Source organism: Zonotrichia albicollis, chromosome 29, assembly GCF_047830755.1.
Source record: "Zonotrichia albicollis isolate bZonAlb1 chromosome 29, bZonAlb1.hap1, whole genome shotgun sequence".
Taxonomy (NCBI): Eukaryota; Metazoa; Chordata; class Aves; order Passeriformes; family Passerellidae; genus Zonotrichia; species Zonotrichia albicollis.
This window is the reverse complement of record NC_133847.1, coordinates 2,276,183-2,292,512: the sequence shown is the minus strand read 5'-3', so window position 1 is coordinate 2,292,512 and position 16,330 is coordinate 2,276,183. Positions and strand designations below refer to the sequence as shown.

The window sequence follows — 16,330 nt, the reverse complement described above, 5'->3', positions numbered from 1 at the left end:
CACAGCTCAACCCCCCCACTGAACTACTGCCACACCCGGGAGGGACCGGCGACACCAATGACACCAGTGGGGACACCAGTGACACCAGGCACAGCAGTGACACCAGTGGGGACACCAGTCCAGCCCGGGGCTGCCCAAACCTGCCCGGGATCAGCCTGGCACCGCCTGCCCTGCCCTGGGACGGTGGCAGGGACACCCGGGCGGTGTCACCGTGTCGCAGACCCAGCGGAGCCGCAGCTCGGCTCGGTTTGAGCGGGACAATGAACCGGGGCAGGGGAGGGCAGGAGGGAGGCGGGCAGTGCCCAGGGAGGTGTGGCATGGGCTGTGCCACGGTCCCGCGTGGGGCAGGGCTGGTGGCAGCTCGGGGGACAGGGAGGTGGCGGCAGTCCCGTCCCCAGGAGCGGCAGGAGCGCGGCGCTGCCCGGGGCTGTGCCCGGCACCGGGGCAGGTACGGGGACCCCGCGGGTGGCACGGTGACACCGGGGGGACACACACACCCTGTGCTGCCAGGGAGCCCCTCCGGGCACGGAGCAGCGTTTGGGGACAGCTTTTGCACCCCGCACCGCATCCAAGCTGGAAATGGGGCGAGAGGAGGGAAACTCACGGCTCGGGCACGTCCTGGGCAGTAACCCCGAGAGGGTTTAATGATGGCCCTGCCGAGCGCGGGGGCGTTTCCGGCGTGCCCGGCCCGGGAGCGACAGCCACCCCCGCTCAGTGCCGCCTGTCGCGGGGGGTGACCCTGGGGTGGGTGACACTGGGGCGGGGTGGCCCTGGGGACATCCCCGGGGTGGCTCTGGCTGCGGTCCCCGTGGGACATTGGGGTTAGGAAACAACATCAGCACCCCGGGAGGGTTACAGGGCTGTGTGCCAGCCCCGGAGGGATCCAAGGCCAGGCTGGTGCTGTCCCCAGAGTGTCCCCAGCGTGTCCCCAGCGTGGAAGGAGCCGCCGGGCACCGAGGGCACCGGGAGCTCTGCGCTGCTCCGAGCTCTCACACAGCCCCTGCACGGAGCTGAGCTGGGGATTTCAGAACAAAACCCGCACAGAATTCCCGTGGCAGCGCTCGGAGCAGGCAGGGACAGAAATCCGAGCGGTTTCAGCAGCCCCGGCCAAACCCCGGTGGCGCCGTGCCCGGCCCTCCTCAAACCCGGCTCTGCTCAGCCATGCGAACCTGCAGGAGCTCGGAGAGGCGCTTATAGGGTGAGAAAATTCTGATTTGGGGTGAGAAAGTTCTGTTTTGGGGTTTCTGAGCTCCCGGCAGCAGCACAGGGATGCTTTAGGGACACTCTGGGATGGGACAGTCCCGGTGGCTCCATCCCAGATGGGGACTGGGGAGACATCCCCTGGGGTAAGAACTCAATGCTGGCCTCGCTGAGCTGTGGGACAGTGCTCACAGGTGTGGGGCAGTGCTCACAGAGTGTCCCCAGGTGCTCACAGAATGTCCCCAGGTTTGGGACAGTGCTCACATGGATGTCCTCAGGTGTGGGACAGAGCTCACAGGGTGTCCTGTGCCTTTGGCCATCCCCAGCCCTCCCTGGGAGCAGGGTTTGCCTGTCCAGGCTGTCCCCCTGTGGTGCTGGGGCTGGCAGGGAGCCCTGGCACCAATTCCAGCCTCCCCAAAGTGCAGTTTTAATCTCTGATTACTGAGCTGATGAGTGATGTTTGTCAAGAGCTTTCTTGGAATGGAGATTTCTTGGATACCTGCTCGAAAATATTTTTCCAGTGCTTTGATTTGCTTTTTTCCCCCTGCTCCAGGCCCTGGCAAGAGGCAGCACCCCCAGGTGCCTTTGCAGGGCACTCAGCCCCATGGATGCCCAGTCTGTGCCAGCTGCAGGTGCTGAACAAGCTCTGCTTTTGTTTGGCACCGTTTGGATTCTGTGGAGCTGCTGAGTGGAGCCTGGTTGGGCATCCTGGTGATCCTGAGCAGGTTCAAAGGGGCTCAGAGATGCCAGGCAAGGTGGGGATGATGGATCAGCAGCTTCAGGCCTGATCCTGAGCATGAGGGGACCAGGACAACCCCAAATAAGCCCAGGAATTCCAGTGTGGAACTCAGGGCAGGCAGGTCTGGAAGCAGAGCCCAGGAAAACACCTTGGCATTTCTCACTGTCAGCCTCACCCTAAATATTGGTGTCCTGGAGCAAGGAGGGAGGGCAGGTGCTGTCTTATAAATCAAGAGTTCCACTGTCACTATAGTGCAAGGATTCCACATACCAGTTTTGTACCTCCTTGATGTTTCTCATAGGCAGCTCCTCTAAGCACTGACTGTTCCTGGTTCTTGCAGCAGCAATCTAAATCCAGATCCCACCAATCCACTCTTTTATAACACTGTTCTTATATACTACAGGTGTGGCCTGTTAACATCAGGCCTGCTCCCAATCTTTAGTAATTGGCTCAGCTGTAACTCTTTAGGGGATAAGATTCCATTCTATCCCACCTTCATTTACCCATCCTGTATCCCCCTACAGGCAAGGGATGCTCTGAGCCTCAGATCAGAGCCCCGAGGGCACAGCCAGGGTTACTGGGCCTGAGCAGCCCCTGGGACCCCCAACCACCACCCTGGGACCCCCAACCACTGCCCTGGGCTGGGGGAGCTCAGCCAGGGCTCAGTTCTGGACCAAACCCCCAGGGTTTGGGGTTGGCTACACTCCTGGGCCTTGGGGCTGCTGTGTCCCAATGGATGGGCCCTGTGTCACCTCAGCATTGTCCCCTTTGCAACCCTGACTCTGCCCTTTCCAGCCTGAGCCTGGACCTCTCCAGCAGGAGCTTGGCTGAGGTTGAAGCTCAGGGCTTGTCCCAGCTGTCACCCCTGGCTGGGACCTTGGAATGGGGTGGGAAGGACCTGAAAGCCCATCCAGTGCCACCCCTGCCATGGCAGGGACACCTTCACTGTCCCAGGCTGCTCCAAGCCCTGTCCAGCCTGGCCTGGGACACTTTAGGGATGGGATCAGGGCTTGTGAGCAGCTGCCTCAGTTTCCCCCATTCCCTGAGGTTGTCTCCTGTAGGATTTTCCCTTTGGCCCTGTATCCCTCAGCCTGTTTATGGGATCCCCCATATCCCAATCCCCCTGGCAGGAGGAGATAGGGCAGTGTCCTTGCCAGGAGCCCATGGAGGGCTTTGCTGTCCCTCCTTTGTCCCTTTGTACACAGAGAGATTGTAAAGTATATGAAAGCCAGCTGTAAACATCATAACAATGCCTTATAAATAATTCTTATCACAAAAATCAGTGAATTCACATTAATCAGTCAATATCTTAGCCACAAGTGTTTGCAGGGATTGAGATAATATTTTTTAAATATTTATGTAATATTAACAGCAGTCACTATTTATCAATGTTAGGTATAGAAAACAGAAACAAGAAAGGTTATAAGCTCACTACTAACAATACCAAAAGTGAATCATTGGGGAATCAGCTGATGACCCTGCAGATAAGATCTGATTAAAGTTCCCCAAATGTTCTGTTTTCAGAGACATTTTGGGTTCTTGAATCACCACTAACACTTGCATTCTTTCAGGGTGGTTTCCCTCGCTGTGAAACACTTCTCACAGTAAAAGATTTCCATCTGTGCCATATTTGGAATATCACTGATCTGCAAAGTGTCTCCCTTTTCTGCACCTTGGGCAAAGATTTGGTGCTGTCACATTTTCCACAGGCTCTAGGCAATATTTTGCTTTATGTCCAAATTTTCCACACTTTAACTGTGGCCTTTTGATGAGTCCTACTGCCATTATTTCTGTGGAATTGTTGTGTTGAGGAGTTCCATGGAGAGTTGGGAGGGTTTTTTTGTCCTGCCTTTGTCCCTGTGGGGTCAGATCCAGCCCTGTCTGTCTGTCTGTCTGCAGAGAGAGCTGGGACAGGGACAAGAGTGGGGACAGCAGGGAGGAAGGGGAGATTGGCTTTGCTCTGTGTCAAATCCTATTTTACCTAAACTAAATGGTCACAGCCAGTCTGGGGGGGCTCCTGTGGGATTTCTGTGTGGAAGAGATCCCATCCCTCCAGGGATCCATCTGTTCTTCTTGCTCCCTTTTACCTGGGGGAGCTTTTGGGAGTGGGAGCTTTTGGGAGTGTCCCACCGCCCCCAGCAGCTCCCTGAAACCCTTCCTTCCTCCTTTTTGTTGGTGAAAATAAAGAAAACAACAATTGGGGCTGCCCCTGGGTCCTTGGGAGTGCCCCAGGCCAGGCTGGGCAGGGTTTGGAGCACCTGGGATGGTGGAAGGTGTCCCATGGCATGGATGGGATGGGATGGGATGGGATGGGATGGGATGGGATGGGATGGGATGGGATGGGATGGGATGGGATGGGCTTTAAGGTCCCTCCCAACCCAAACCATTCTGGAATTTTGTGTGCTGAGCTCAGGGTGTGATTTAGGATCCAAGGACAGGGGCAGCACCAAGCCCTGGCTGGTAAAGAAGGATTTTGTGGGTCTGGGCAAGCTCCTGGCTGCAGGGGCTGAGGTGCTGTTGGTGTTTGGGTCCCTTTGACCTGGAACAAGGATGGATGCGCAGCCAGTGGTGTCTTTGAGGTGTTGGGACAAAGCAATACCCACAGGAGCAGGAGGGAAGTTGATATTTTGGGGTGAAAGAAAGAAAAAAGTGATCAAAGAGTAAGATAAGAAATAACTGCAGGGGTGACTTCTGGTGGGGTTATTTAATAATAAAGTAATTAATGTTTTATCCCTCACTGCCTCCCTTCATGTGAGGATCACAAAGCTCTTCACAAACATTAATTAATCTTCCCCACCACCCCTGCAGGAAGGTCACAGGGCCACCAAGCATGAGGGAAATCTTGTCATTGATGGAGCTGGGCTGGGCTGGCAGCACGGGGAGAGCTCCAGTTCCTCCCCAGGGACTTCAGTGATTTCCTGCAGCTTCCCCAGAGGACAAAAATGCCTTGGAGCTGTCACAGGGAGCTGGGATGGGTGAAGGCTGATGGGAGAATGTCCCTCCCACAGGGTGTCCTGCCCTGGAGCCTCGGGGAGCTGGAGCATCCCAATAGGATCTCATTGTCCCTGTTCAGTGTTCCAAAGGTCTCTGGGTGTCCTTGTCCCCAGGGCCTGGCCTTGGGGGAGCTGGAGCATCCCAGTGGGATCCTGCTGTCCCTGTTCAGTGTTCCAAAGGTCTCTGGGTGTCCCTGTCCCCAGCCTGGCATGGGGAGCTGGAGCATCCCAATAGGATCCTGCTGTCCCTGCTCTGTGTTCCAGAGATCTCTGGTTGTCCTTGTCCCCAGGGCCTGGCATGGGGAGCATCCCAATAGGATCCTGCTGTCCGTGTTCAGTGTTTCAAAGCTCTCTGGTTGTCCTTGTCCCCAGGGCCTGGCATCGGTGCCAGCATGGCTGAGCAGGACCCAGCCCCAGGCTGCCCCCGTGGGAAGCAGAAGCAGCCAGGTCAGTGTGATTTGGGTGTGGTTTGGGGATTTTGCTGCTTTCAGATGGTTCGTGAGGGAGCTGAGTGTGGGACACGGGTGGGGAATGGGGAAGGAGAAGGTCTGGGGTGAGCAGGGGCAGGTGCTGGGGTGTTCCCTGCTTGGAGGGTCTGCACTGGGATGGCACAAACAGAACTGGGAGAGGAATGAGCAGAACCCCAAAGGCTGGGGCCTCACTCTGCAGGGCCTGAGCCCTCTGTGAGCCAAACCCTGAGCCCAAGGGGGGACCCTGAGCCTTGGGGGAGGCGTGGGCAGCACCCCTGCAGCTCTGGAATGTTCTGCTCCGTGTCCCCTGTCCTGAACCTGAGCCCAGCTGTGCCTGCAGCTCCCGAGGTCCCCGGGAGCCACCCCAGCCGTGGCCACCACGGGTCCCTGTGCCCTGGGCTGGCTCCCAGGGGATCTGGGGGATGGATGTCCCTTTGCTCTTCCAGCTTTCACCTGGGAGGTGAGGGCCAATGACCGCAGCTACCACAGGCAGGTCAGGAAGAAATTTGCCTTCTGCCTGAGCAAGAGGAAATACTCGGTGAGCCAGGCTGGTCCCGAGCCCTTCCCTTCCCTTCCCTTCCCTTCCCTTCCCTTCCCTTCCCTTCCCTTCCCTTCCCTTCCCTTCCCTTCCCTTCCCTTCCCCAAAAGAAAGTGAAAAAGCAACATTATTGATGCCCCGTGTGAGGAGAAAAAAATTATTAAAATAAGTTATTATAAAAATAATAATATTAAATAAATAAATAACATATTAAATAAATAATAAATAAAATAACATATTAAAAATAAAAATTATATGAAATAATAATAAATTAATATCAATATATACAATAAAATAATGTAAAAATAAAATAAAATTTATTAAATAATAATTTAAAATTAATAATATATATTATATTATTATATTATATTATATTATATTATATTATATTATATACAAAAATATGTGAAATAATAATTTAAAAATCAATATATATAATACAACTAAAATAAAAATACTATTAAAATAAATATATTAAAATAGGAATTAATAATATAAAATTTATAACAATATTAAAATAAAAATATTTTTAAAATATTATAACTAGAATATTCATTAATAATGAATAAATTGTATAATGAATATAATAAAATTTAAAAATAAGGATAATAAAATAAATAATATTTATTAATAATAAATATTTTAAAATATAACTTATTGATTATAGTGATGATGATGATGATGATGATGATGATCATCATCATCATCATGATTATTATTATTAAAATCAACATTTTCCCTTATGGCTTTGATAATTAAGGCATTTCTTATGCTGTGGGAAATCCCAGGAGCACCAGAGTGTTCTGGCATTTGCAGAGCAGGTCCCTGATTTCCGTGCCCCCTGTCCCCAGGGCAATGCCATCAGGACAGCCAAGTACAACCTGCTCACCTTCCTGCCCCTGAACCTCTACGAGCAGTTCCACCGCATGGCCAACGTCTACTTCGTCTTCGTCATCCTCCTCCAGGTGGGCACAGGCACCCTGTGGGTACTGGAATATGAACAATTGTTTTGTTGTGATTTCAGGGTTTACCCCAGAACCTCAGGTCCCTCCCTGATAATTCCCTCCCAGGTGTGTCAGTCCCCTCTCCTTTCCCCTCTCAGCACTGCCTGTCAATCCTGGAATTCCAGAAGGGATTGGCAGATCCAAAGGATGCCCTCTACCCCTGGGGGGCATTGGGGCCATCCAGGTGTCCTTTGTCCCTTTGTCCCTCCCCTCCTGTCCCTGCTTGGTGGCTCCCTGCCCCTTCCCTGCCCCTCTCCCCGGGGTTAAAGGAGCAGCAACCACGGGCTCAGGGAGTTCTGTTGGAGCTGGTGCTGCATTCAGAGGCCTGTGGGCCAGAATAAAGCTCTGGATCCAAACCCTCCATCAGAACCGACTCCTTTCCTTCACCATCACCTTAAAGCTTCTCCACAGAGGGAAACCTGAGGAGCAGTGTTGGAACCCAGGAAATTCCTCTGGCTGCCCTGGAGGACTCGAGACCCTGCCCAGGGGGCTCAGAGACCTTGGCACAGAACCCAAGACCCCCGTGCCTTTGATTTTGACCCATGGAAAAACAATTACCAACCTTTACATGAAGAATTACAAGTCAAGAAGGTTTAAGTAGAATAATAGTTTGAATCTCCCAATCCCTTGATGTTCTTCTGGTATTCCAGGATTGACAGACAGTGCTGGGAGGGGTCAGGGAGGGGAAAGGAGGGAGGATTGACACACCTGGGAGGGAATCTTCAGGGGAGGGATCAGAGATTCTGGAGTAAACCCTGAAATCACAACACAATGGGTGTACGCCAGGGCCTGCCCACACAGGGCTCTCTGCAGCTCAGGGCAGGGAATCTGGGCTGAAAGGTTCCCCAGGAGATTTTCTGTGGTGTTCAGCATCTTTCAGGAACTTTCTGAGGGGTTTGACCTGTGTTCAGTGTGATTAATTTAAATTAAAGTCTCCTTACTTAAGGAGGATGTGGAGCTGTTAGAGCCAGGCCAGAGGAGGCCACGGAGATGCTCCAGGCCTCCAGCTGGGAGCCCTTCTTCTGGTTTTATTTCTCTCCTCCAAAGTTTTAATTTCTTCTTTCAGTTTTCTTCTCTTTCTTCTTCTCCTTTCCCCTTCGTGTCTTGGTTTAACTTTAACCCTGGAGCCCCTCTGCTCTGAGCCAGCCTGGCACAGCTGGGCCTGCTCACCTGGACAGGAGAAGGCTCCAGGGACACCTCAGAGCCCCTTTTGGGGCCTGAAGGGGCTCCAGGAGAGCTGCAGAGGGACTGGGGACAAGGCCTGCAGGGACAGGACACAGGGAATGGCTCCCACTGCCACAGGGCAGGGCTGGGTGGGAGATTGGGAATCAGGAATTGTTCCCTGGCAGGGTGGGCAGGCCCTGGCACAGGGTGCCCAGAGCAGCTGGGGCTGCCCCTGGATCCCTGGCAGTGCCCAAGGCCAGGCTGGGCAGGGCTTGGAGCAGCCTGGGACGGTGGAAGGTGTCCCTGTCATGGCAGGGGTGGGATGGGATGAGTTTTGAGGTCCCTCCCAACCCAAATCTTTCCTTCATTCTCTAAAATGGGTTTGGTTCCCATGGAGCTGAAGCTCAGATTGACCACACCAAACCAGAAATTCATCCCTCCAAATTCAGAGACCCTGGAGCATTTCACACCTCAAAAAGAGGTGAAAACCGATCACAAGAAGAGTCTGTAGCAGAGATGTTGATTTGGGGATCCTGAGATGGATTCTGCCAGCCAGGGAGTCACTCAGTCACCTCAAGAGCCCCAGGGTGGGACAGGAGCTGTGCCAGTGCTGTAAAATCCTCGTTCTCCAGACTTTCCCTGAGATCTCCACGCTGCCCTGGTACACTCTGCTGTTCCCCCTGAGCTGCCTCCTCATCATCCGGGGGCTGCGAGACCTCGTCGATGACATTGTGAGTGTGGGGTGGCCCTGGGGACAGGGGCAGGGAGGGGAACAGCAGGGCTGAGGGGCTGAGGGGCTGCTGGCCTGAGGGATCTCCTACTCCACCACATCCACACATGGTTTTATTTTCCCTTGGGAGAGATGTCACACCCCGGCTGCTTCCCTTGGGGTCCAAACCCTCATTTCTGTCACCTTTAATGCCTTGACCATGGGCTGGAGTCCCCAGAATCACCTGGGGGTTTCAGCCTCTTTATTCATCAGAACAAACCTTCCCATGGCTCTGGGGTGAGGAGGGAGGTGGTGGCATCAGGGGGGTGTTTTTGTGGGACACCAGAGCCTGGCATTGCCCATTGCCACCCCTTGGTCTGTCTGTCTGTCCTGTGCAGGGCCGTCACCGCAGTGACAGGAGCATCAACAGCAGGCCCTGTGAGATCCTGGCTGGGAGCAGGTGAGGGGCTCTGGGGGCTGTGCCTGTGTTTGCCACATCCAGAACATCTGTGCTCCCGTTGAGTGAGAAGTGAGAAACCTTGAGCAGCTGAGGAGGGTTTGGTGGGACTGTCCCAAGCTCTGCAAGCTCCCATCACCTCCCAAAACGTGCCACAGGTCCTCCTGTGGGATTGGTGATGTTCCAGGCATGGGCAGCAGGTTTAGAAATGCCCCAATTTGCTGAGATGTCCTGGGGGAGGCTTCCCTTGGCCACAGAATTCCTCCAGGCCATCAGATCCAACTCATGGACAAGTGTCCCTGCAAGATGAACCTTCCCCAGCTGTGCTCAGGGTGCTGAGAGCCCCTTTCAACTGTGGAGACAGGGATGTGACACATGGCTCCCGTGCCACCCTCAGTGCTCAGCCCTCTGGAGGTGCCACAAGAACCTGGAGACCCAAATCCTGCAGGAATTCAGGACAGGCACGGGCTGAAACACCCCCAGCCCCCAGTCCCACAGCTCTGCAGGGACACAGAGTTGTCCCCTGGGTGTCCCCACAGGTTCTGCTGGCGACAGTGGCGCGACATCTGCGTCGGGGACATCGTGCGGCTGCGCAAGGACAGCGTCGTCCCGGTGAGGGGGACCAGAGCTGGCTGTGCCCTGGGGACAGCGGGGACCAGGGGCTCATCCTGCTGCTCTCTCCCCCTTTTCTGCTCCTCAAGGCTGACCTGCTCCTGCTGTGCAGCTCTGAGCCCAGCAGCCTGTGCTACGTGGAGACCGCGGACATTGATGGGTGAGGACAGGGACGGGACAGGGATAAGGACAGGGACAGGAACCCTTTTGGCCACGGGGGTGATGCCTTGAGGAGCTGGAACAGAGGCTGGATGGAGTTCAGAGGGATAAAGTGGATTTATTGCAGTGCCTTCCAAGGCCACACTCTGGAAGTGGCACAGTTGTGGCTCTGCCCAGATGGCTCCAAGATGGGAGCAAAAAGGGCTTGGCCACGAGAACTCACATTTTTGTAAGTTTTAGTCCATTTGCATATAGGAGCTAAGTATTGCCCAATAGTTAATTGTCCAGTTAACAACAACTGTATTGTTAATTATCCAATTAACAGCTTCAAATGATGACGTTTCATCCTCCTTGCTTTCTTGCCTGCCCTCCTCTTTTCACATTTTTTGTGCTCTGGGCCTGAAGTTTGAGGGGATTGTCCTTGAGTCTGCAGCTGGAATAGGATTGTTTTGTCTTCACCAGCCTGTGAAGAGATCCTAGTATAAATTCTATATCCTATACATATACCCTATATATAGGATATATATCTATCTATATATATCCTATATATATATCTATATATCTTTATCTATATCTATATATGATGGATATAGGAGAGATATGTATATATATAGGATGGATATAGGATAGATATAGGATATAGGAGATGGGATTATATATGGGATGGATATAGGAGGTATATATATAGGATATACATATATTTATAGGATATATATAGGATATAGGAGATAGGTAGATAGATAGAGAGATAGATACACACACACACACATATATATCCTATATATCCTATACATCCTATATTTATCCTCAATATAAAGCTAAAAGCTGCTCACCAAAACAGAACAGAACAACTTCAACCCCAACGTCTCAGGGGGACAGGGCCAGAGACCCTGGTCTTGGGGACCCCCCAGCACTGGGAGGGCTCAGTGGAAATCACAGGATGTGGGAGATCCTCCAAAACCCAAACCTGCAGACACCCCAGAAATGCAGATTTAACCCACAAATGTGGAAAGTGGGAGTCCAGAAGCTTTGGTGAGCGTTCTACAGAGCACCTAAGGCTGGTGTCTCCATGTCCCAGCTGCCTCCCAGCCTATCCTCCCTGTGTAGGATGATTTAAGGGCAGAGTCCCTGGGCCAGGGCTCTTCTTTCACGTGTGGCACAACAGGTCCCTCTCTGGCATGTCACTGCCACCACTTGTGTAATTAGCTGATAATTAATGGCTGTCCCTGTCCCGTGAGCCTGACAGGAGGATGAATGGCTCTGTCACCCCACAGGGTTGTTTTATTTTCCTTTCCCTGGCTCCTGCTCACAGGGAAACCAACCTGAAGTTCAGACAGGCCCTTCTGGTGACCCACCAGGAGCTGCAGAGCGAGGAGAGCATGGCTGCCTTTGATGGTGAGTGCTGCCTGGGGGAGGACATGGCCAATCCCACTGGGATGGGACGGGATGGGATGGGACGGGATGGGATGGGATGGGATGGGATGGGATGGGATGGGATGGGATGGGATGGGATGGGATGGGATGGGATGGGATGGGATGGCATGGGATGGCATGGGATGGGACAGGATGGGATGGGATGGGACGGGATGGGACGGGATGGACCCAGCCTCAGGAATTCTCTGCTCCCATCAGCCCAGCAAGAGGCACCAAAGGCCTCGTGAGAGGCACTTCCCATCACTCCTGTGATGGATCCAGCAGGGTTGGGTACCTTCCCCCTGCCCTGGATCTTGATTTTCACACTGGAGCCAAGCTCTGGGTGCCCAAACCTGAGCCCAGCCCCTGCTGCTCCTCCTCAGGGAGCAGAACTCCCCTCTCCAAGGCCTTGGGGGTGAAGGGAGTTGTGTTTGCACCTTCTCCAGTGAGGTTTCTGCGCTGCCCAACCTCCCAGCACCTCCTTGAGCCTTAATCTGAGCCCTCCAAACCCCACCCGGAGATGCCCTGACCCACCTGGATTCCCCAGGAGGCCCCGAGGGTTGGATTATTCTCAGCTTTTTATAGAGATGGGGTAACTGAGAAGTGTTTGAAAAGATTTTGTTCCATTTTCAGTCTCGATGAAGGGTGAGACATAAGAGATGTAAAACTCTATGCCATTCCACCAGAAGCCCCCTATTTTTTGGTTATAATACTTCATAAATTTAGAAAAAAATAATAAATTTTTATAATGTTTCATTTTATAATTTTCATTTTACATGATTAATTTTATTAATAGCTTATTAAGTTATTTTAAATTATTTTAAAATATTTAATTAAATTAATTTATTTAATTAAAATATTTAAATTATTAATTTGTTTTAAATTATCAAATGCATGATTAGTTTTTACATTAATAATTTTCTTTTTTACATTTTCATTTTTATAATTTTTCATTTTATAATCATTAAAATCATAGAGTTTTATAATTTCTATTTTTAATTTTCACTTTTACATTTTTACATTTTTCATTATTAATTCTATTAACAATTTATAGCATTAATAATTTTTTAAAATAATGAAATTAAAGTATTAAAATTATTAAATTTATTGAAAATTTACATTAACAAGCTTTTTACATTATTAATTTTATTAAAAATCTATTAGATTATTAAAATAATTTAAAATAATTATTTAAATTAATGAAATTAAAGTATTACATTTGTTAAATTTATTAAGAATTTTTACATTAACAAATTTTTTACATTTTCATTTTTATAATTTTTCATTTTCTATACTGTATATTTTTAACTTTATAACCCTTTATAACTTTATAACCCATTATAACTTTTTCAACCAGTCAGCTTTTGCCACACAACACTGCTCATACTTTTATAGGATATATATACACACATATATACACTTTCCCAAGCGCACTAGTGTATTTTAACACTAATAACCTACATTTTTACCATTATAAATCAACTTTTCATATCCCAGCACCCCTGTTTGTGGGGGATGATGGGGCTGGGAGGGGAGGAAGGCTCTCTGTGCCCGCTGACCTTGCCCGTGCAGGGCGGGTGAGGTGCGAGGAGCCCAACAGCCGCCTGCACACCTTCACGGGCACCCTGCGCTGGCGGGGCCGCACGCACGCCCTGGACGGGGACCGGATCCTGCTGCGGGGCTGCCGCGTCCGCAACACCGCCCTCTGCCACGGCCTGGTGCTCTACGCCGGTGAGTGCCCCTGGCGAGCGTCCCTGCCCGGCCGGGAAGGGCAGCAATGACCCGGCAGCACGGGGGGTTTGAGGTGCCCGAGCCATTCCCATTGGAATATGATCCCAATATTACCAGGTAGATTGTGCCCGGGCTCGTCTGACCCTTGCTGCTGGGCCAAAGGTGGCAACTGTGGTGTTTCACCTCAGAGACACTTTTGGCTGGCTGGGTGTTGCAGCTGGGCACTGAAACAAACCCAGGCTTGTAGAAACTCAGTTTATCTCAGGTGGAAAGGCTTCAGGCTAGGGTGAAGAGGAAAAGGAGACGGATTCTGTCAGAGGGTTTAATCCAGAGTTTATTGCATGGTCACAGACATCTGAATCTTGGTAACAGCTCCAACAGAATGCTGAGCACATGGTCCTGGCTCAATTGAAGCCCAGGGACAGGGGGAGGGGAAGGGACAGGTGAGCACCAACCAGGTGGGAGGAGGAGGGTCTCAGGGGACGAGGGGCACCCAGACAGGCCAATGACCCCAGGCCTGAAGGGCATCCTTTGAACCTGACCAACCACACGATGGGGAAGAAAGGTATTGCCACACCTGGGAAGGGACTGGGAAGTCTAAAACAGGAAATTGCAACACACTGCAACAATTCCAGCGCCGGCAGGGCCGTTCCCAGCTGGCACAAGGTGGAGGAGATGCCCTGGTGTGTCCTGGTGGGACCAAACCTCTCCTCATGCCGGGTTATCCCCCAGCTGCAGCAGTATTTGGTCAAAATATCTTGGGTTTAACATGTTCAGAGAATCCCAGAATGGTTAGATTGGGAGGGATCTCAAAGCTCATCCAGTGCCACCCCTGCCATGGCAGGGACACCTCCCACTGTCCCAGGCTGCTCCATGTGACCGTGTTCACAGGGGTCTTAGGATGAGGGAAGAGATGAGGATCTGACTCCATGTTTCAGAAGGCTTGATTTATTATTTTATGATATATATTACATTAAAACTATAGTAAAAAAATAGAAGAAAGGATTTCATCAGAAGGCTAACTAAGAATAGAAAAAAAAAAAAAGGAATGAAAAACAAAGGCTTATGGCTCAGACAGAGAGCCTGAGCCAGCTGGGCTGTGATTTGCCATTAATTACAAACAACCAACATGGGCCAATCACAGATGCACCTGTTGCATTCCACAGCAGCAGATAATCATTGTTTACATTTTGTTCCTGAGGCCTCTCAGCTTCTCAGGAGGAAAAATCCTAAGGAAAGGATTTTCCACAAAAGATGTTTGTGACAGCTCCAAGCCCTGCCCAGCCTGGCCCTGGGCACTTCCACCCATCCCTGATCCAGACCCAGCTCAGGCCGTGGGGAGCTGTGGGGAGAGGGAGGGCTCAGAGCTGCTGTGGGCATCACATTGTGGAGCCTGCAGCCACGGCTCCATGGGCACTGATGGAGGGAGGGCTCCTCAGGGGAGGGCAGGTGTCACCATGGAGGGAAGCAGCCTCACCGACCTTCTGGGGACTCGCATTTTTACTTTGGAAATGTTCCCTGCCCAGGGTTTGATTCCAAAATCATGAGGAACTCTGGGAAGATCAAGAGGAAGAAAACCAAGCTGGACCAGCTGATGGACCGGCTGGTGATCGTGGTGGGTGTGGGGCCAACACCTCTGCCCTGCTCCTGGGGTGGCCCTCAGGGCTCCTCATGAGAGGCCTCTTGCTTGGGTGGTGCTGCTTTTTTTCATCTTGCAACATTTGGGCCAAAATATCTTGAGTTTAACATGTTCAGAGAATCCCAGAATGGTTTGGGTTGGGAGGGACCTTAAAGCTCATCCAGTGCCACCCCTGCCATGGCAGAGACACCTTCAGGCTGCTCCCAGCCCTGTCCAGCCTGGCCATGGGCACTGCCAGGGATCCAGGGGCAGCCACAGCTGCTCTGGGAAATCCATTCCAGGGATGGATTCCACAATTCCTGATTCCCAATGTCCCACCCAGCCCTGCCCTGTGGCAGTGGGAGCCATTCCCTGTGTCCTGTCCCTGCAGGCCTTGTCCCCAGTCCCTCTGCAGCTCTCCTGGAGCCCCTTCAGGCCCTGCAGGGGGCTCTGAGCTCTCCCTGGAGCCTTCTAGAGAAGATTTTGGTGGGCTCTGTGGGGATTTCTCATCCTGGGACCTTCTCATGCTGGTTTCCCACCCCAGATCTTCCTGCTGCTGTTGGCGACGTCCCTGGGCCTGGCTGTGGCCTCAGGGTTCTGGGCCAGGACGTTCCAGGAGAAGCACAGCTACCTGGCTGCCCTCTACCAGCACACCAGCCCTGCCCACCAGGCCTTCCTCAACTTCTGGGGCTTCACCATCCTCCTGAGCATCATCATCCCCATGTCCATGTACATCACGTAAGGACCGCGGAGCTTGGTGGGGACCAGGGCCCAGCACCCACCCCCTGCCCTTGTTCCTCACCTGGAACTTGGGTCACAGCCCCAAAATGAAGGTCCAGGTGTGGCCCAGGTCATTCCCAGGTGCTCCCTTACCCAGGAGAGGGGAGGGGTGGATGGGATGTGTCCTACAAACACCAAGGATGTGCTTTGGGATATTCCCAGGGCAAAAGCAGAACAGGGATGTGACCCTGGGCACCCCTGGTGAGGGATGGAGGGACAGGACACAGGGAATGGCTTCCCCTGCCAGAGGGCAGGGCTGGATGGGATACTGGGAGTCGTGGGCAGGCTGAGGATGGCTCTGAGGAAGGTTCAGCTCCCTGGGATTAGGATCTGAGATATTCCTGGCCTTCCTATGGAAGGGATGGGGAGAAAAATGGATGAGGAGGAGAAGGGCACAGCTGCTCTGTGCAGCCAACAATCACAATTTATGTTGGAAAAAGTTGTTTCCAAATTTTGGGCTCTTCACTGGACCTCCAGATCTGTGAATTTGGAGGGATGGATGGGATACTGGGAATTGTGGGCAGGCTGAGGATGGCTCTGAGGAAGGTTCAGCTCCCTGGGAGCAGGATCTGAGATATTCCTGGCCTTCCTATGGAACGCAGCAGGGATGGGGTGCAGAAGGGCACAGCTGCTCTGTGTAGCCAACAATCACAATTTATGTTGGAAAAAGCTGTTTCCAAATTTTGGGCCCTTCACTGGACCTGCAGAACTGTGAATTTGATCAGGAAGGGCCAGAAATCCAG

At 51.9% G+C, this 16,330-nt stretch overlaps 1 protein-coding gene across 4 annotated transcripts in view; it reads left to right on the top strand.

The window, feature by feature from the left end:
- The first annotated feature begins 342 nt into the window (after window positions 1-342).
- Window positions 343-16,330, top strand: part of ATP8B3 (ATPase phospholipid transporting 8B3) — a 38,487-nt gene continuing 22,499 nt past the window's right edge. For 3 of the 4 annotated variants that reach the window (XM_074528588.1, XM_074528587.1, XM_074528585.1), the window contains exons 1-12: window positions 343-448; window positions 5,305-5,379; window positions 5,849-5,940; window positions 6,792-6,905; window positions 8,741-8,839; window positions 9,216-9,277; window positions 9,814-9,886; window positions 9,976-10,046; window positions 11,358-11,440; window positions 13,031-13,189; window positions 14,716-14,804; window positions 15,352-15,545. In XM_074528588.1, the coding sequence (XP_074384689.1) occupies window positions 5,325-5,379; window positions 5,849-5,940; window positions 6,792-6,905; window positions 8,741-8,839; window positions 9,216-9,277; window positions 9,814-9,886; window positions 9,976-10,046; window positions 11,358-11,440; window positions 13,031-13,189; window positions 14,716-14,804; window positions 15,352-15,545 (1,091 nt within the window). In that variant the 5' untranslated portion in view covers window positions 343-448; window positions 5,305-5,324. Of the gene's footprint in view, window positions 449-941; window positions 1,199-5,304; window positions 5,380-5,848; window positions 5,941-6,791; window positions 6,906-8,740; window positions 8,840-9,215; window positions 9,278-9,813; window positions 9,887-9,975; window positions 10,047-11,357; window positions 11,441-13,030; window positions 13,190-14,715; window positions 14,805-15,351; window positions 15,546-16,330 lie in introns of those variants that run through there. The other variant, XM_074528586.1, reaches the window with a different exon arrangement.